The following is a 21630-nucleotide window of genomic DNA, read 5'->3' as shown; positions in this document are numbered from 1 at the left end:
TCGGACATGATCCCGTGACTTCAGGCAAGGCAGCCACATCATTCCCAGGATTCACAGATTCAGTCAGGAATAAAATATTTACTCGTTTGCAGTCCCTCTTCTCATCTTTGGAGCTTTAGCAGTTTATCTGGAACTTGAAGCCTAATATCCCTCACCTGGCTCTAAGGTGTTTAGTCTTCACAACCTGCACTCTTCCTTATCTACCTTTTGCACTCCTGGAAGTTGCAGCAGTTTGCCTAGTTCTGGCAACCAAGTGTTCCAGAGGTCACGTGACTCAGATCTTTGGGAATTTACTCTTCTAGCCCCCAAACTGGTAGCTCTTATCTCATGGTGGCTGCTTGAAGACCAAGCTTCTGTCCACCTTTTATGGACTCCTACTGGTGGAGACTCAGCAAAGACTGGAGCTAATGGGCTTCCATGATGGATATCAAAGTAGGATCTTAATCACTGCCAATAGAGTTTGATGTCTCACTTGTTAGTGCTTTCTTTGGCACGGTGTTAGAATTCACAGAAGTCCCACCTGACTGGTCCTCTGGATGCATAATCCTGTAGTAATTTTATCAACAAGGAAAACTGTCCATAACAACCATCCCCACTACTTAAATATTGCTTTGCCTAGACGCACTGCGAGGGAGAGCTTTCTTATCAATTGAAAATAGAAACTAATTTGAGAACTTCTAAGCTTTGAACAAGTCCATGGGCCACTGCTATAAAGTTCTAGGACTCATCACTGCAGCCATAGAGATTGGTCTTTGGCCATAGTAAAAAACCATAGTAAAAAAATCAGGTGCAGGTCACGAATGGATTGTCTTAATTACAGACACAATCTTGTTGTTTCATATCTCAAAGATTGTGGGAAGAAATCTTAGCCAGGCTGCCAGCAAATGTCTGAGCAGTGTTGGCAATGTTCTGAGCATAATTCCAGCTCTGGGAAAATAATTCAGAATTCATTCAGTCAATCGGGCAGTCGTGATCGGGCAATCAAGGGAGAACCAGGAGCCACACAAAAATTATGGCGATCAAACCATTGTTGAAGTGGCTAGAAGATATCCTATGAGATTTATTAGCTGTTCACAAAGACAGAGAAGAGTGTATCAGAACAGCGTGGGGTCTATGTACTAAGCCTTAGAGAGATAAAGTACCAACCAATCAGCTCACTGTCATTTGTCAAAGACAGCCTGTAAAGTGACAGGAGCTGATTGGTTGGTCTTTCATCTCCATCCACTTTATCTCTCTCTTACGCTTCGTACTTAGGGCCATGATTCTTTCTTTATTTTTGCCCACGAGGCCGTGGTTTGCTGGAGTGATCATGTAAACATTATCTCAGTACATGGTACAGATGTGTCCTCATACATCTAGCCTCAATACGCCACACTGCGCAACTTGCCTGGTGTGAGTGAGCCGCCAGGTCCCGTGCTACTCTGCTAGCGTCTGGCATCTTTTTTTTTTTTTTGCAGAAAATGTGTCTAAGTTGCAATGTGATGCAACTAATATCAACTTAATTAGCACAGTCTGCTGGCGCGTCCTAGTCGCACCACATTGCAACTAAGGGCCGTAGTCAATTAGCAGCTAAAACGCCCGTTTGTTTCACCAAAAAAAGGCGAAAATGGCAAACTGGCAAAAAGTTTTCTCCATCACAGACTAGGAGAAAAAAAAATGCTAAATTCCTATTTTTGGCTAAAAATGTGGGGATTTCTTTCAGAACCCTTTGGACACCCCCCCCAATGATAAATTACCCAAACATTTTTTAGTAAATTGCGCACTTTTGTAAAATTAGTTGAAAATGGTTTTAACGTATTGGGTCTGATTGTTTGATTTTTTGGGGGGGCGGTATGGATGCGTCAAGTATTTTAAACATCGCACGCGGTTGCAGCAGGCGTTTTATTTAACTGTTTTTAATATTGCATTTTTACGACGCGAAAATATACTTGCACCCATTTTAATGTACCCCCAATTTACGTGGAACAGTAATTTCCTGGGAAAAAAAATTACTTTCTATCATTTTCAACGATTTTTTAATTTTTTTTTCGCCCAAGATTTGCGCGGTCGTTTTTCACCAAAGTACGCAACTTACGAAAAAATGTTGGGGTAATTTATCATTAGGGGGGGGGGGGTGTCCAAAGGTTCTGAAAGAAGTCCCCACATTTTTAGCTAAAAATAGAATTTTTTTATTTTTTTTCGTCTGGGATGGATAAAACTTTTCTCCACTTTCGCCTGTTTCGCCGCTAATTGAATATGGCCCTACGATGCATCTTCGGCGAAAAAACACGCATGAAGCTAGCAGAGTCTCACGGGAACTGGCGCACTGGCTTTTTAGCTCGACTGCAGTAACGATGTATAAGGACACATCCCATATCTACTGCATCAGGGACAACTTATGCCATCCACATACATAGTTCTTACAACTGGCGATGAGGCTAATGATCCGAAGACTTCTGAGACCAGGGTTCTTAAAAGCTTGGAACCTAACTGTTAATAAATAAACCGTTCACAGTTAAGGTGTTCTACACCGTGCGGACAATTTTCTGCAACTGGTGTACTTTAAGGAAGTCTGCAGTAAGTAATTCCTTCATCCATCACATTCAGCAGTTTCTGTAAGAAAGTCTTGGCAGGGAATACACTGAAAGTACAGATTTCTGCCTTAGGCATTACTACACGAGAAATTAGCAGAAGATTAATTTGTCATAAGATTCATGCAGGTGACAAAAATAATAAGGCTGCTATTTCTTCATCCTCTGGCACCGTGGGATCTGAACCCACAGAGACTCCATTGGATCCTTTACAGGAAATATGCCATTACGGTGATTCTTCTAGAAGTCATTTCAGGATACTGTAATACTAAGGACAAGTCCTACTCTTTTGCCCAAGGTGTATAAGAATGTTATATCAATCAAGAAATTGCTCTCCCTTGTACAAAGCCCAAGTATTCGAAGAAGAATAAATGTCATTTCCTGGTCCTAGCAAAGTGCTTTTACTGGTTTAGGACTGAAGAGCTCAGAAAGACACAGCTATTATTTCTTTGGACTTGGCGCATGGAAAATGGGCAGGCAGCCGCTTGGCCGTTATTGGCAGATGGTTATATCTTGGGGGAAAAAATACCTGTAGATCTATCCCAAACAGATCTAAGATATCTATAAAGCAAATGATGGTTGGTGCTGAAGATGGCGCTAAAGTTTGACAGAAAAAACGTGTGAAATTAGGAATGATGTATACTTATCCTAAAAATTAGTTCACTGGATGGTTTCTCTTCTCTTTTGTGGTTCTCCAGAAGAATGTAGATAGTTTGCATAAGTATGTGGAGACAAAGCTAGATAGAAACAATGGGTGGTATCATAAACTCCAAGATGGTAATGAGATAAAATAGTACAAGATATCTCTCATACAAATATCAAATGGAGGTTAAAACCAAAGGACTTCTCTATGATGTGACTATGAGGCTGTAATTCGTACCTCACTTACATCCAAACAATATAAGGTAACATAGGTAAGGGTATCTTTATATCTTCAACTTAAATATATTTCTTCTTTATATATGATGATGCATACCTTACTTACATAAGTAAAGTATATTATAAACATTTCATGGTATCTTTAAAGCTGTGTATGCATACCGAATACTAACAGCCAATGTGGTGTGTTGACTCCATTCAAGGTTTCTTTTGAAATCAATCCATCCTCCGGTCAACGCGTTTCGAGAGTTATCCTCTTTTTCAAGGCAGCCTTGATAGAGAGGATACCTCTCGAAACGCGTCAGCCGGAGAAATGCTTTGAAGAGTGGTTTTAGTCTTCCTGCTACCTGGAGGAAGGTACGATCCCCATTTTTAATACTTTTTTTTTGGCCGTGTAGATAACGGGCCTGCTAGGTCAGAAATTTGTCATTGAGATCGGCACCTTGTCTCTGAGTGGAGGACTGGTCCCCACTCTGCAACGCTTTATACAACTTTTTTAATTTTTATGTCATTTTTAATAAAGCATTTTTTACCATTTTCTATCGATTTGGATGGATTGATTTCAAAAGAAACCTTGAAGGGAGTCAACACACCACATTGGCTGTGAGTATTCGGTTTATTGTGTATATCATTAGTGAATTAATTGGATATATAATCAGAATTATCCAGGATAATAATATATTTATTTTGTCTCCATATTAAGACATAACAATATGACAAACAAGATACATATTGAGGTATATATCTTTATTTTTCAGTATAGGAAAAAATTGCATATCATTTCAGCAGTTTAAATGAGATTTTAGGGATTGGATAGTTCAACAAACTATATAACCACTGTGCCACTACACTGACTAAAATAACTTGAAATTCATATGTATTCAAGACACAGTGCTAATACAGTATATTGCAACATTGTTTAATTGTTGAACAGTGGTTTGAAACAATTGCCAAACACAATATAAAAGATTCAGACTGGAATATAAATATTTATAAAAAAAGAGGAAAACTGAATCCATATCTATATATACTGGCATATGAAACCAATTAATCCTTGTTCTAACGAATACAGTCTTCGACACAGAGTTTATTAAAAATAAATATATCACCATTCCTTTTAGAATCATCAGGTTTTTATACGTAATAAATAAAAGCTATATTTTAATGTTCTATAACATTTATATGATTTGTGCACCTCTTCACTGTACTTTTTTTTTGTTTACTTTTTATTCCCAATGGCAGCCTAGTCGCCATCCCTGTGTAATTTTTTTATTATAGTTTTTTTTTTTTTTATTATGTTGCACCTTGGTAAAACCATGCTGCACTGCACGTGGGGCTGTTGTAAAATGTGCAGAGAGATTTAGATTTGGGAGGGGTGTTTCCAAACCCCAATCTAAATTGCAATGTAACAATAAAGCTGTCCAGCATTTGTGGGCTACATGCAAAAGCAGCCAGTAAATACCCTGCATGCAAAATAGTAAATGCATTTGCTCCCCTTGCATTATTACATGGTTTGTTACAGGTGCAAAGCTATTTTTTATTTTTTTCTTTGCTCTTAATTTAGAGTCAGCCCCTAAATACGAGGTTGTATAACAACCTGTAATTAGAGTGTTAGAATGCTAAGATCTTCACAGTGTCACACATCAGCGTGTGTGACATCTGTGTCCCCACTTGTCATCTGCGGCATCTCTGAGAAGGAATGGGATTGATACACCGACGGCTGTTTTAGCCGCTGGTTCAAATCCCGACTACAGTAGCCCGACAGTAGGACATCCCGACTCCGGCTGGTAAGTACCCTAACCCTAAATCCCCTCGGGGGTGCCTAGCCCTAACCTCTTCCTGGTGGCACCTAACCCTATCCCCACTTCCCCTAGCCTAATCTTCCCTGGGGGAGTGCCTAACCCTAAGCCCCACGGGGGTCCCTATACTAACCACCCCCACCCCCGGGCTAAGTAGTATACTTACCAGGCTCTTGACGATCGGGATGGTGGTGGTCGGGCTTCCAGCGTCGGGATTTAGATAGGCGACGGTATTTCGACGCCTATTTTAAGTCCCGTTTCGGGCATGTATAGTCGGGATTTTAGACCGGCAGCATCGCGTCCGCCGGTCTATTAACTACATCCCCTCTGGTCATTCATCTGTATGTGCAGTTTCTGCTGTTCTGCATCATGGGCGCCACCATCTTGGACATTATCACATGATCCACTATGACAAACCAGTCCCCAGCAACTCCGGTCACATGACTCATCCAGCCTATGGGGGGAAATCTAAGCAGCCACAGGGCTTACCCACCGCTTATTACCTGTGCCAGGTGATTCAATTTAGTGTGGTTTAGCTTCTGTGTTGAGACCCAGAAGTGGACTTTCCCTCACAGCTTCAGGAGCTGCAAGGAAGTCAGTGAGAAAATGCACTGGGGTTTAATGTGTGGTTAAAACCCAGTTCTAGTTCTTCAGTCTCCTTCTTAACATTCTACTGCAGCCGCAGGTAATCCCGCTAGCCTGCATCTGTTCTCAATACCATTCTCCAGCATCAGTCTTCTGCTAGTATACTTGGATGAAGAACAGCATTATTAAACCACCCAGATTCATACACACTCCAGCTCATACAGCTAGCCCATAGGTTCCTGTGCCAGCCAAAATCAACAAACCTCTAGTGCTGTGACACACAGAGTATTTCAGCTCTGACATCTAAGAAGAAAAGTTTGAAGTAGGAAAAGAATGGAAAGTCTGGCTGAGCATTAGACACCATCAATCCAACAAAATGGCAATGTTAGTTTTCCATCTGGCGTGATGTCAAGCACAGGCTTAAGCTGGGTACACACTGTACAATGTGCGTAACCAGTGACTGTGCGATATAACAATACGTTGCGTGCCGTACACGCTGAACAATCCGTTACACGCTGCATGTAACACCTCTGCTTCGTTCATTGCAGTTTACATTTGCATTCACACTATATGATGTGTACGATATAGCGTTCCGATCTGCGTCCGAACGATGTATCCTATAGTGTGTACCCAGCTTTATATGAAATGGAGATCACATACAATTTATGCCTTCTGATTCCAACAGCTGTCACACACTGTGAGGTTAGCGTTGTATAGAAATGGTAAAATTTACCGGAAATCTAATTTAATGCTTATACAGGACATCTGTGTGCATAGACAAGCAAGTGTCCTCCATGTACTGTACTAAAGACCTTGAGTGTCTTTCTGACCAGGGCCTATTTTCAATTAGGAGCGAAAAGTCAGTTGCTGGACTTTTCGCCGTCATCACTGGTTTTGGGTGCGAAAAAGTATCGCGCTTATCCCCGTATTCAATTCCAAATCGGCGAAAACGGGACTCGGCGAATGTGAAATCAGCAAAAAGTTCTGTCGGTTTTGGGGAAATCAGCCTGACACCCCCCAAAAGATGTACATTTTAGATACAGTATAAACCTTGAAGTTCAGGCTTGGAGGCCCATTTGTTAATTATCCATTTTATCACTGCTATTTGTAGCAATAAGAAATCATGTTTTGCTGGGATGTATAAAGAAACGCCTACGGAGACCCGTCCCTGCCATGTGTAAAGTGATGGTCAGACAGTGCCTACGCGAGTGGTTGTTACCATTAAGGGATCCTACGGAACCTTGTCCTGTAAATTTGCGCTATGTAACCTGCAGGCTACAATGACTAAAGATAGCTGCTGGTGCCAAGCTCCGGAAACCTATGCTTTTATAACACAAAGAAAATGATTTATTATTGATTTTATTTATTTGTTACCAGTTATTTATACAGCCAGCACTTATTCTGCAGCGCTTTCGATTATTTATCATGTCAACAGTAAATGGCTGAATATTATTATATATGTAATTTGTGCTGGTAACTGATCATCATCATTAAATCATTACATCATTTATTTGGATTTATAAATCATACAGCCAGTTGCTCTGTAATAGGTGTCTGTACTTGCTGTAACGTGTGATTGTTTGTTCCTATTATGGAAATGCACCCAGACTCCGCGAGGTCATGGTGCCTCACTGTCACTATTGTTCCTGCTGGGGCCTCTAAAACACCACTTGAGTCCTCTGGAGATGTTTGAATGGTAAAATCTGTCAGGCATCAGCTTATACAGCGCTGTGAGAATATCATTAATTTACCATGCTTAGAGCTGTACCGTGCGTGTTTAAACAGAGCATTGGTATGTGAAGGTGTGACCGCTGTTCTAAGTCAGGCCCAACCTATCATTGGCTTGTGGAAACAATAGTATTGATGTCTGTGCCAGATGTAGGCTGAGCATAGTAATGAAGTTATGCATTAAATCGAGCTGTCGTTAATATGTGCTAGTAAGTTATTGGAATGACTCGTGTTATAAAAAGTTGGGTAACGCCAGAAATCTTTCTAATCTTCCATGATAATTATACGTCGAAAATAAGACTCATTTTATTAAGAACAATTAGATTTTTTTGTTTATTGCATATACATTTTTTTGTATTTCATGCTACAAAGTATGAAACTTGGGGTGAGAACAATTGTTCCACTGGCTTTTTGGATTTTGTAATGTGAGGGTGACGCACTCTAGACCTGGCTTTCTGCTGCAGCTAAGTTGAAATTGCCCTTAGATAATGGCTAAAAAAAATATTTCTCAGAAAGTTCACTTGGGAATGTAAGAACACCATAACGGGCTGAACTTGTGTTTGAATACACCACTCAGCGTTAATGTTAACTAGGAGACTGCAAGTCTGTCCTTGCGACCTATAATGACCACTACTGCAGTGCCCCACCATATTAAACCGTTGTTTTATGGCAACTCTCTGTAGTTGGATGTAAGATTATGCACATCGGTTTATTTTTTTCATTAGGCAAAAACTATGATGATAGCTGTTTTGAAGACAAAATAAATCGTGTGTGTATGTATGTAACGTATATACTCGAGTATAAGTCGACCCGAGTATAAGCCGAGGTACCTACTTTTACCTCGGGAAAACTGGGAAAACTTATTGACTCGAGTATAAGCCTAGGGTGGGAAATGCAGCAACTGGTAGTGCCCCCAGTAGTAATTCCCCCTGGTTGTGCCCCCAGTAGTAATCCTCCCTGGTTGTGCCCCCACTGGTAATCCCCCCCCCCGGTTGTTCCTCCCAGTGGTAATTCCCCCCCCCCCCCCGGTAGTGCCCCCTGTAGTAATCGCCCCCTGAAGTAATCGCCCCCTGTAGTAATCGCCCCCTGGTAGCGCCCCCAGTAGTCCCTTCCCCCCCAGTAGAGAGACGTAATAAAAATAAAAAAAATAAACACTTACCTGAAACCCCCGCTCCTGGTCCCGCCACTGACAGCTCCTCCGGCCACTTTGCATGGGAGAGACGTCATTACTCATGACGTCTCTCCCATTACCCACTGCGGGAGCCGGAAGATGGCTCCCGCAGTGGGAGCAGCAGCAGCCGCTGGGAGTCTGACAGACTCTCAGCGGCTGCTGATTACAACAAACACACAGCTGCCGGCTCCGAACTCCGTCCGGTCAGCGCTACACACTTCACTCGAGTATAAGCCGAGGGGGTACTTTTTCAGCACAAAAAATGTGCTGAAAAACTCGGCTTATACTCGAGTTTTTCATGTTTTGTTGCCTCACAACCTGGAATTAAAATGGATTGTTTGAAGGTGTGCATCATTTCATTCACAGAACATGCCTACAACTGTGAAGTTGTGTTTATTTTATATTGTGAATCAGACAACATTTAGGACAACGTAACAGAAAACTTCAGCGGTCATAACTATTCACCCCCTTAAAGTCAGTACTTTGTCGAGCTACCTTTTGCGGCAATTACAGCTGCAAGTCGCTTTGGATAAGTCTCTATGAGCTTGCCACATCTTGCCCCTGGGATTTTTGGGCATTCCTCAAGGCAAAACTGCTCCAGCTCCTTCATGTTGGATGGTTTCCGCTTGTGAACAGCAATCTTCAAGTCTGACCACAGATTCTCAATTGGATTGAGATCTGGGCTTTGACTAGGCCATTCCAACACATTTAAATGTTTCCCCTTAAACCACTCGAGTGTTGCTTTAGCAGTATGCTTGGGTCATTGTCCTGCTGGAAGGTGAACCACCGTCCCAGTCTCAAATCACAGACAGACTCCATCTTTCCTTCGACTTGAATCAGTTTCCCAGTCCCTGCTGCTGAAAAACATCCCCAAAGCATGATGCTGCCACCTTCATGTTTCACTGTGGGGATGGTGTTCTTGGGGTGATGGGATGTGTTGGGTTTGCGCCAGACATATCGTTTTCCTTGGTGGCCGAAAAGTTCAATTTTAGTCTCATCTGATCAGAGCACCTTCCTCCATACATTTCGGGAGTCACCCACATGCCTTTTGGCAAACTCAAATCGTGTCTCCTTATTGTTATCACTAAGTAATGTTTTTTTTTCTGCCCACTCTTTCATAATGCCCAGCTCTATGGAGTGTACGGCTTATTGTGGTCACATGCACAGATACACCAGTCTCTGCTGTGGAACTCTGCAGCTCCTTCAGGGTTACCTTTTGGTCTCTGTGCTGCCTCTCTGATTAGTGCCCTCCTTGCCCGGTCTGTGAGTTTTGGTGGGCGGCCCTCTCTTGGCAGGTTTGTTGTGGTACCATGTTCTTTCCATTTGATGGAGTTGATTGTGCTCCGGGGGATCATCAAAGATTTGGATATTTTTTTTATAACCCAACCCAGAATTGTACTTCTCAACAGCTTTGTCCCTGACTTGTTTGGAGAGCTCCTTGGTCTTCATGGTGTGAGGCCTCTTGCTTAGTGGTGTTGCAGCCTCTGGGGCCTTTCAGAAAAGGTGTGTTTATACTGACAGATCATGTGACACTTAGACTTCACACAGGTGGACTTCATTTGACTAATTATTTGACTTCTGAAGGTAATTGGTTGCACCAAAACTTTTGAGGGGCTTCATAGCAAAGGGGGTGATTACATATGCACATGCCAATTTTCAGAATTTTATTTATAAAGATTCTTTTGTTATATATATTTTTCTCATTTCACTTCACCAAATAAGACTATTTTTGTGCAGATCCATCACATAAAATTCAGATAAAAAAATTAAAAAATTAGAGGTTGTAATGTAACAAAAAAGGTAAAAAGCCAAGGGGGTGAATACTTTTGCAAGGCAGTGTGTGTATGTATGTGTATATATATATATATCGTGATAGGATCACTGGTAAAGTGGTCTGTGACAGGGACATTTATCCCAGATTCCTGTCTTATGTGTTTTAAATCCCCAGGAGAAAGTCTGCAGTGTAGCAGGCTTGAGTTTCGGCTTTTTGAAAAGACGGTTTGGGACCTGGGGGTTGTGGGTGAGAGGAGAGGGAGGGCTCCACCCACGGCCACTCCAGGTTTTGGTTCTCGCAGCCTGGTAACAGGCTTTTTAGGGTTTCCACCTGAGAGTGGCCAATATAAGCCTAGTGTGTTGAGGGCTGATTGTCTCACCTGGGAGAGCAGGCAGGGAGTTTGCTCAGAGACACTTGAAAACCTATCTGTAAGTGTTGTGCTGTGCCTTGGTTGCTGGTGAGGGCATTAGGCCCTGCCAGGTTCTGGTAGTGAGGGAACCACCTGTGAAGTTAGTGCACCGACAGGGCTAGGATTTATGTTTATGTTTTCTTTATGTTATTTCTGACATTGTACAATAAAGACTGGCGCCGACCAGCTTGTACTCGCTTCCAGACTGGTGTGCTGCTTCCCTGCTGCTGTGGGTGTGTGTAAGAAAGGAGTCCTCTACCCAGGAGAGGGAACCCCTAATCTGACTGTTTCACAATATATATATATATATATATATATACATTAATCTGTGTGTGTATAATATATATATTATACACACACAGATTAGTGTGTGTGTGTGCGTGCGTGTGTGTGTGTGTATGTATGTATATATATATATATATATATATATATATATATATATATATATATAAATATGTATGTATAATATAAAAATCTGTGTGTATGTATATATGTGTATATATAATATAGGTATATATATATCTATATATATATATATATCTCAGAAGAATGTATAGGTAATAAATATATATATTATATATTTTTATGGTGTTGTTTTCTGCTTCCTCCCAGGGTTGAAACCCCTCCCCGGAAATTTTTTTTTTTTTCCCAACCCTGTTAGGAAGCATGAAAACATGGTTGATCAAGGTTTCTAATACATAGCAATGTTTCACACTATTAGAATAACATGCAGGATTCCTTTTTTCTTTTCATTTAAACATTAATGCAAATTCCTAAATTCTACATGATCAAATACTTTGCTTATTATTGTTTTTAAAATTGTGCTTGACTGATTACTTCTTCAGTCAGTCCTTCATATAACAGTAAACAAGTCTTTGTTCATTGAGGTGTAATGCTGGGTACACACCTGAGCGGCCGGCCGTCACAGACGAGCAACCGACTTGGTAATCATGCACACTTACCAATCAGCTGCTCGAGAGCGTTTAAGTTTGCATGCCCAGTTGTGATGTCCGTGTTGGCGGTTCTTGCGGCCGGTGTAACAGGTTGGTCGGTGGGTTGTCCGTACACACTAGCAGACACGCCTGATATATCTGCAAGATATATCCTATCTGCCATGCTGCATGGCCGACGCAACATATCTGTGAACAATGTCATTCATAGATATATCGTGTAGACACATGAGCCAGCGGTGGCCCCTACCTCTCCGGGAAGTCTGCTCTGCCAGTCTAAAATGTGTGGCTGGTGTACATGCACGGGATGGCGAACCTGCCATGTGCACACATTTACAGTCAGTGCAGGCTTCTAGGAACTGCATTGACTGCGGCCCCTTAAAGCCAGATATTGATGACATTCTAGCATGGGCGTGTCTTCCCATTGGCAGTGCTCTCTCTGCTATTTGCAGTCTGGAATGGGCAGTCCTGGGGGAGAAAACACCTTCTTCCGGGACTGCCTGTCTGTTTGTGATTAGCAGGGAGCACTTCCAATGCCACTGCCAGGCAGACTGTCACCGGGGTGTTGGATTTTACAGGGGTAGTGCAGCAGCTAGGTAAAATCCACCCTTGATGTGTACGTATACATGTGTGTATGTATTATCGATCTATCTTATCTATGCAGTAAATGGATCCATTATCTACCTGGTCATCTCAGCCGCTCCCACAGTATATTTATTTATTTATTTATTAACAGTTTCTTATATAGCGCAGCATATTCCGTTGCGCTTTACAATTGGAAACATTGATAGAACAAAACAGGGTAATAACAGACAGACATAGAGGTAAGAGGGCCCTGCTTGCAAGCTTTATTCCCTGTTTCTGGTCCTCCTCTCTGGCTTTGTCAGGTCACACAGGGGGGAGCCCCAGCTCCCACTGCGCACGTTGTGAATGCTAGGTCAGGCTTGCCTACCCTCCCGATTTGGTCGGGAGCCTCCCGAATTTCGGGTGCCGCTCCCGACCCCCCGGAAAGGCAGGCAAGCCTCCCGGCTGCCGCCTACCCCCCTGAACTACTGCTAAAAAACCCCGCAGCGGGGGGGCCCGATGACGCGATTCGCTCTGAATCGCGTCATCGTGGCTCCGCCCCCTGCTTCACAATGCCTTTTCCCCGGCATTGTGAAGAGGGGGCGGGGCCACGATGACGCGATCGTGCGGTCACACCCTGGCCCCGCCCCCAAAACGGCATCATAGCCCGGCCACGCCCCCCGCAGAATGCAGGCATTCAGCTCCCTCCCGGAAGGAGGGAGCTGAATGTCGGCAAGTACGTGCTAGGTTGTGTGTGTGTGTGTGTGTGTGTGTGTGTGTGTGTATATAATATGACACACACATACACACACACAGCTCTCCAAGAGAGATACTCTTCACAGTTGCTACGAGGCATACGATGTGACTTTGGTATATGAAATTAATTGCCGACCAATATTCAGGAGGTGTAGATGGGTCAGTCGAAACATCCAAAAGTCTGTGTAAATTCTCCTTAGGGTAATATTTGTTTTAGAACATCTTGGAAGCCATCAAATGGAAGAATTGTGAACCACGGACTAATCCGGCCAGTTCCTGCAAGTACACACTCGCACCAGAAGAAAACACCCAAACAATGGGCAAATGGCCGACCGTTATACAATATTTTTAAAAAGGTGTATTTCCACATTAAAACCGACATAGCATAATAACAATGTGCTTACATGGAATGTATTTAATAAGGTGCTATTTTTGTATGCTAAACCACTGGAGGATGGCACCGAAAATCCTCTACCTCACCTCCGGTATCAAGGTGCAGCCATCTGATTGTGTATAGTTTTGTCATTGTGTGAGCGCAGGATAAGGCGTTTTTTTTTTTTTTGCATATATATATATATATATATATATATATATATATATATATAATATTCTAGAGAGAGAGAGAACAGCAGCCAGGTGGGAGAAGTGGCACGTCGTCTGTATGCGCTGAAGCCATGCCAGGAGGGGTTGTGTCTTCATGGCACATTCAGCACTTACGGTGATACTGGACTGCCGCCAATGCTCTCCCATCACTGTGAATAGATACCGTGATGCGCACGGCATCTATTAACCTGACAGCGTTACGGAAACCGCAACTGTGGGTGGGGACGGATGAGGGCAGGCTGTTTCAGCAGGGCGCTGCCATAAGGGCAGGGCGCAATTTGTCATTTTAAAATTGGGCAGGACGCAGTGCCCCGCTGGAGCAGCCTAGCGGAAACACTACTATCTATATAGATAGATCTATCTAATTTTTTTTTTTTTATAATACTTCAAATTAAGAGCAGCATGCAAGAACTTGGCTTGTGGTTCAAGAATTGTCAGAAGAAATTAAAAGGCCAGTGTTCAATCCCCGTAATGTACACAGTTCGACTCCTACAAGTATGTATACACCATAGGAGAACAATGAGCAATCACATACAACAAACAGCACAAGCAAACACTGAGCCGTCTATGTTTTACAAATGACCTGTCTGAAAGGAATTTCTGTCTGTTTTTTCCATGATTCAACCATGCAGCTATTGAATTAAGCTTGTAAATATCTGGCTATTGCTCGACAAGATTTATGTGCTGTCATTTTCTCATGTTAGTGCTGCTATTTCTGTTGACTGTTACACACCGTTGATTTGCTGTAAATGACCACTGGGGCAGTCTGCATTATGTACCTACAGGAGCTTTCTATAGACACATTACCCTTCCGCAACAAATATGGAAATAAAGCAAATTTAGTCTTCCTTTCAGGCTGTCACAATATTTGTTGAGGGCTTGTAAGTAAATATTGGAGAAAGGTGAACTGGAGGGACTTCAGCAACTTTCAGGCGTGTCTTGCGGAATCTGAAATACACCTTGATCGCTTTCCTGATATGAATGCTCTCCATACGCACCAGGTTCTCAATCATTTCCCACCTGAGTAGCCCCTTGCAGCCCATTTGCATTGTACACCTAACATTTGCTATGCAAAAAATCTGTAATGAATATAATTGCTATGTGATAAAATGTTTAGACGTTACTGTATATAAAAGTAATCATTGTGCTATAAACAAGATTTAAAAAAAATGCAACAATATAATAAATAGATATTTCTCGCCTTATTACAATTAAAAATAGTGTAAGATTGGCATTAAAACTATGGCCCTGATTCAGAGCCAGACACTCTGAAAGAGCACTCGCTCTGAATCAGGGCGTTTTTTTTTTTTGGAGCGGTCTCCTGGCCGCTCGCATAGCTGTGGGTGACCACCCACAGCTATAGCGAGCGGCCAGGATGATGGTCGCGATGGTCAAGACCATCGGACTTGCGACGAGACCCTTGTGGTAGGGTCTTGTGACCGCAAGCCCCAGAGAGCTTCTGGCTCTAATAGAGCCGGAAGCTCTCCCACTGACATCACTGGTGATATCAGTGGGGCCGCCCACAAACGGCAGGCGTTCGCATGGGAACGCCTCCGTTTGTGAAGCCACCCCCACGCCACGCCTCCAAAACGGTGCGAGCTGTCGATCAAAATCGACAGCCGCCCCCTTTTGGTGCGAGACCCGAGGCGACGGAGCGCCCGTCGCTAGCCGGGTCTTGCGCATACGCACGTCTGAGCCGCCCCCGGCGTGCGCATGCGCAGTGGCCTAACATCGACCCGCTGGCGAACGCGTCTGAATCAGGCCCTATATTCCACATGTTTTCTTAGTATTTTTCTTAAATATTTTAACAATTACAGGAATATACTTTTTCATGTTCAACTAATATTTCTTCACTTTATTATGTTGAATTTATTATTATTATTATTATTATTATTATTATTATTAATAAACTTTATTTATAGAGTGCCACAAGTGGTTCACACTGCCATACAGAGGGCAAAAGAATAAGACGGTACAGGGTACACAAGTAACAAATAACACTACAACCATTGGGAACTGGTAAAACATATATTATCATAGATTGTTGTCATAGTCCCAAGTAATGACATCAGGGGTGCTATGTCAGAAATTATCTGGATCTCAGTTAATCCAGATAATCTCGTTTATAATATAATTCCACTGTGATTCACAGGGATAGAGATCATTAGGACACTGCTTCCCCCCCCCCTCCGCCATTACATAATATTTTTCGCATGCCCCTGAAAGTCTCATTAAGTACCTCAGGTTGAGAAGTGCTGCACTAGAACGTTCTTTTAAAAATGGAGTTCAGAATTCTAGTTTTTATTTTGCACTATATAAATGAGTTGGGTTTAATGCTGGGCATACACTGTCTGATAAAATGTCCATCAGACTGACAGACATTTTTTCTGACAGCCTGAAACCCAGCAGATATTGTGACCATACATTGTGAGCTATTTCAGTGTATGGCCACAATACATGTTTCTCCCTTGGAGAGGAAACATTTCCCTGTTCCTCCCCTGCGAAGGAACGGGAAATGTTGGGCGGTCTGCTGCAGCAGTGAATACAGTGTCACATGCAGTTGTACAATCATCGGCCCAGTCCGTCGATAATCAGTAGATCGGGACAATAATTGCATTTTGTTTGTCCGGCATAAGGAATATGTTATCCCCAATACAAAGGAGATCGGTATGGAGTACCATCGCACAGTGAAGATCCCGACAGGTAAGTATATTGACTATTACTTACCTATCCCCCCCCTGTAAGTGCCCATACCTGACCCCCCTTCCCCGCAGCCTAAACTTAAGTCTCCCTAGGGGTTGCCTAACCTCCCCCCGGGGGTGTCTAACGCTAACCCCCCCTTCCCCTAGCCTAAACCTTCCTCTCCCGGTGGAGTGCCTAACCCTAAGTCGTCCCCCCCAGGAGCCCCTCCCCTCGCCGCGGCTGTCCACGCCCGCCTTACCTTCGTTCGGTATGCCGGGCATCAGGCTCCCAGCGTAGGTAAAATTATAGGCGTCGGGATTTCGGCGCCTGTCATTAGACCCCTGCCGGGATTAGACAGTCAGGAAGCCGGCTCTTGGCATTTCAAAGTGTTATTCCAATGTCCTCTCAACTAAAATTGCCACTTTTTTCCCTCATAGCTGATTATCTTTAGCCTTTGGGACCATCCATAGTGTGATCTTGGTCTTGTTACTCTTTTTGTTTGCTATATGCATGGGGCAATAAAGGTCCTCCGCCGAAAATCTTTAGTCCCCGTAATGATTGTTGTGACAAGTCATTATTTAAATGGCCAATTGGAATTAGTCAACTGAAACATAATGGATTACCATTGTTTGAGCTGTATAGTATAACATAGCGTCCATCTCTGATGGCTCTAGTTCTTTGTCCGTGTACAGCGTTCGCAGAGCCCAGAGTTTTAGTGCGTGGGATCATTTACCAGAACTGACTATGAGTAATTGTTGGGCATTGTTTTAAAACCCTGTGATTAAAGGATTATGGCGATTTAATCTAGGAACCAACCTTAAAAACCACGTTGCCTATAAATTTTTATGAAGTATGTGAAAGATTGTTTTATATGTATTCAGATCGCATATAAAACATACCAGGTGTTTCCACATAGAGAGAGCCGAGGTATGAGGCTTGGGAGACTCTCGGTGCTGTGTGTGACAATACAAAAAAAAGATGCAATTATCTCCCCTGGCAAGCAGCCAGTCTGCTATTGCAGCTATTAGTTCATGCGGCTCCAAGAAACTGGTGGGGCCATTTGCAAAGGGTATAATTAGCAAATCAGAAGCTTCAGTCAATGTCATGAAATTGTTCTGGCTCTGCTGAATATAAAGCAGCAGAAAAAAAAATAAAATGGGAAGCAAGGGATTACGCAGAGCCATGCAATAGCTGGGCTCACATTTAGCATAAATAACTAAAATTGAATGAGACGGAATGAATTGCTGTGTTTTTTTTTATGTGTGTATATTTCTTTAGATTTTCCATCTGGAGACAGAGAGAGAGAGTGTAACATAGCGTGCAGGACATCCAAAGACTATTTAAATATGCCCTCTGAAACATGGATTGCACAAAGGAAAACCTAATTTCCTCTTGCTGTGTTTTAAAACAAATTCCTCTTTTTTAGTGTTTAAGGTGAAACATTTGCCATGTATAACAGTTGTTTTTTTTTTTTGTTAATTTGTTTTCAGTATTATTAGTTGTGTAGTATAGTATTTGATACGCGGTACCCTTTGGGGATTGGGGTGTTGCCCTTTAGTATATGACTGTACTCCTCTGAATTGTACACTTAATCTGAACAATAACTAAAGGTAGATCACCCTCGTAGTAAGAGACTAAAACATTTAAACTTTTCTCCAAATTAGCGTTGTCGGCAAATCTGGGGGGTCCACAGGGATGCCATGGGGAAATGTGATTGGCGTAATCCAGGCACTAAACAGTTAAGCATTCAGCTCCCAGGATGCCTCGGGTCCTCCCCCACATAAACCCAGCCTCAGGCATTCTGTTTTTAGTTTGGTGTGGCAGGATTCAGGCGCGCCTTTATAACAGGTGGTCTGCTCAAGCAGTCCCAAGCTTTTATTTTATGTTTTATTTTGTTTATTTTTTACTACAGAGCAAGCAGCGCTAGGCTTCCTAAAGGACGCCTGTGCTGCTGCTCCATCTACCCCCGCTGGCACCGCAACACCAATAACCAGACTGGTGATTTCAGTGGACACCAGCGGAGCTTGGCTAGCGGCAATGCTGGGGCCCGGGACCGCAGCCGGACGCACGGGGACGCAGATAAGGTGGTACTCCACTCGTGGGGAACCACGTAGCAGTCCGTACCTCCGGCGGTTGGAGACTTGCTGGAGGTTTTTCAACTCCCAGTGAACAAATGGGGCCTACCAGATGAAGACCTCAAGGCCTCATGTCACAACCACAAAGTCCCCAGGTACGGGTCCAGGACCAGAGATCCCTCAGCCGCCTTCGTGGACACGCTGGCGGTGAGGTGGGACTTCAAGCTGGCGTACCGCTTTCCTCCTATTTCCCTCCTCCCAAGGGTCCTCAAGAAATGCAAGCAGGAAGGCGGCACAGTAGTACTGATAGCTCCTCCTTGGCCAAGGCGCCATTGGTTCACCGACATATGGAATCTATCCATAGCCACTTTGTTTCCTCTTCCTCTATGGGTGGATCTGTTAGTGCAGGGTCCCTGCTTGAATCCGGACCTAGCTTGTCTGTCTTTGACGGCGTGGCTCTTGCATCTTCCATCTTAAGAGCCAAAGGTTTCTCCAGCTCTGTGATTCAGACGATGCATAGGGCACGAAAGACTTCCTCTGCCCACATCTATTACAGAATTAGGACCCTAAGGTTTTTAGGGTTTCACAGGTACTTGCTTTTCTCCAGGCTGGGTTAGACCTTGGTCCTCCGCCTGGCCATCCCTAGAGTACAGGTTTCTGCGCTGTCAGTTTGGTTCCAGCGAAGGATCGCTTGTCTACCGGGTGTTAGAACTTTTTTTTAGGGTGTTCTCAGAGTTCAGCCAACCATTGTCCCACTGGTGGCACTGAGGGATTTATCTTTGGTTCTAAAGGGGCTACAGGCTCCCCCATTTGAACCTCTGGACCCAGTAGATTTGTAGTGTTTGACAGCGAAGACACTTTTTTTTTCTTTTCTCCTCGCTATCTCCTCAGCCCGCAGAGTCTTTGATTTGGCAGTGCTCTCTTGTCGCTCCCTCTTTTTGAATTTTCACCAGGATACAGCTGTCCTACATACACGGGCGGGTTACCTTCCTAAGGTAGTATCCCGTTTTCATGTGAATGAGGAGATTGTGGTTCTCTCCTTCCAGTTTTCAGACCTTTCTGTAGGTGAAGCCTCCCTGGATGTGGTTTGTGCTCTCTGTATCTATGTGGATCGTACAAACGCTTAGAAAATCAGACTCTCGTTTTGTGTTGTATGGTTTTCACAAACGAGGCTGGCCAGCTAACAAACAAACTCTGGCTCGATGGCTGCGCATGACTATCTCTCAGGTTTACACGCAAGCTGATCTCCCTGTTCCAAACACAGCGACAGCGCATTCTACTTGGTCTGTGGGACCATCGTGGGTGTTTCGACATGGTGCCTCTGCTGAACAATTGTGCAAGGCAGCGACGTGGCCATCTGTCCACACCTTTCTTAGGTTCCACGCCTTTGACACGTTTGCCTCTCAGGATGCTTCCTTTGGGCGGTGGATTCTCCTTTCTGCTGAGGAGCGTCCCCACCCTTAGGAGAACTGCTTTAGGACATCCCCATGGTATCCCCGTGGATCCCCTGTGGACCCTGTAGAAGAAAATAAGAGTTATGGTAGACTTGCCTTTGTTAACTTTTTCTTTGATGTCCATAGGGTCCACAGGGGACCCACCCTGACGCACTTGGCTGCATTGGGTAATTTTTCTCTCTGTCATGGATTCCCTCATCTTCTGAGAGAGTGTTTCTGGTGTATATTGTCCTTCCTTCTCCTCTTTCCTTCTCCTGCTTTGGGCTTCTTTACAAAACTGTATGCCTGTGGCTAGGGGCGGGGATATATGTGGAGGAGGACCCAAGGCATCCTGGGATCTGAGAGCTTAACTGTTTGGTGCCTGGATCACTCCAAAAATTTTCCCCTTGGTATCCCTGTGGACCCTACGGACCTCAAAGAGAAAGAGTTAACAAAGGTAAGTCTACCATAACTCTTATTTTTCTGTGTAAAAAAAACAAAATGTCCTCAAAAGTCACTGTTAAATTTGAACACTTAGGATGAAGTTTGGAGGCACACTTTTACCAGATTAAAGTTCATGTCCTTTTCAAAGGTATTCCATTTTCTTGTTACACTGCTAACTAGTGTAATGTCTGTGACACAGATATGCTTTAGATCATGGACTGCAATCGGATGTTTGCTTGTAATTTCCACTAGGCAGGTAGAAACTGATATGATTGCTGTGGGTTAAAACCCATTCATTCTCACAACTGGTTTAATTTATTAATTGAAAGTTTGGGTTTCTAGTAGTGTTAGTTTTTGGCAACTATGTACGATGTTTAATATGCTAATATTTAAATTATCCCCTGGCACCATCTCTCCTCTGTTACCACTCGCACTCCTCTCTGTTATAACCCTTGGCAAGTAATGGGTATGTTGATCTAGAGGAGGGTGACTGACCCTGGAGAGACATACCCACCACCTGACTTGGATGCTAAAAAGTTACATTGGAAGAGGTCTTCTAGGTGGGTGGCATGGCACAGATTTCCATCCTTGATCCTCTAATTTTCTTGTGGTGTTTATTGTCCCCTAGGGCAACACACTTTTATATGAACCTGTAGGCATTACAGGCTTTTGTCTTGATCCTTCTGTAGGACCATGGAAGAAAGACACCAGTTGGTTTGTTGTGTGCAGGACAGGACATCAAGTTTACCAGGCCACTGTGTTCCATCTTATATAAATGTGTCCAGTTCTGTATTCATGATGAGGCTTTCACATACATAGCCCACATATAGTATTTGGCTATAGTATTTATGTAAATGCTTTATAACACAGAGTTGATTTTACACCAGCCTTGTGTTTGGCGTGGAAAGTTGTGATCTCTCTAACAACAAACAGCTTAGCATGTTTCTGCCCCTTCAATGTAGGAAAGAAAGGAGAAGGAACAGAAACTTCTGCTGGAGCTCCAGGAAAAAGAACTGGAAGAACAGAGGAAATGTTCCTTACAAGAGAGGAGCAAAGAGAAATATCAAGAGTGGATAAGTAAAAAGAAAGAGGAGGAGCTGGAGAAGAAGAGAAAAGAAAAGGTCTGTATTATAAGAGTTCACAAATGCTCATTAATGTCTTATAAAATGTATTTATAATCCATATTTTATTGCAAATGCAGTGAGGTC

At 43.2% G+C, this 21630-nt stretch overlaps 1 protein-coding gene across 5 annotated transcripts in view; it reads left to right on the top strand.

The window, feature by feature from the left end:
* CCDC34 (coiled-coil domain containing 34) overlaps positions 1-21630 on the top strand; it is a 49130-nt gene that overhangs the window by 19779 nt on the left and 7721 nt on the right. For all 5 annotated transcript variants that reach the window (XM_088470468.1, XM_088470467.1, XM_088470470.1 and 2 more), the window contains one exon: positions 21385-21543. In XM_088470468.1, the coding sequence (XP_088326594.1) occupies positions 21385-21543 (159 nt within the window). The remainder of the gene's footprint in view (positions 1-21384; positions 21544-21630) is intronic.

This window comes from Taudactylus pleione, unplaced genomic scaffold (assembly GCF_031769625.1).
Source record: "Taudactylus pleione unplaced genomic scaffold, aTauple2 ptg000100l, whole genome shotgun sequence".
Taxonomy (NCBI): domain Eukaryota; kingdom Metazoa; phylum Chordata; class Amphibia; order Anura; family Myobatrachidae; genus Taudactylus; species Taudactylus pleione.
Note: the sequence above shows the minus strand (reverse complement) of the source record. Positions and strands in the feature narration are given on the sequence as shown.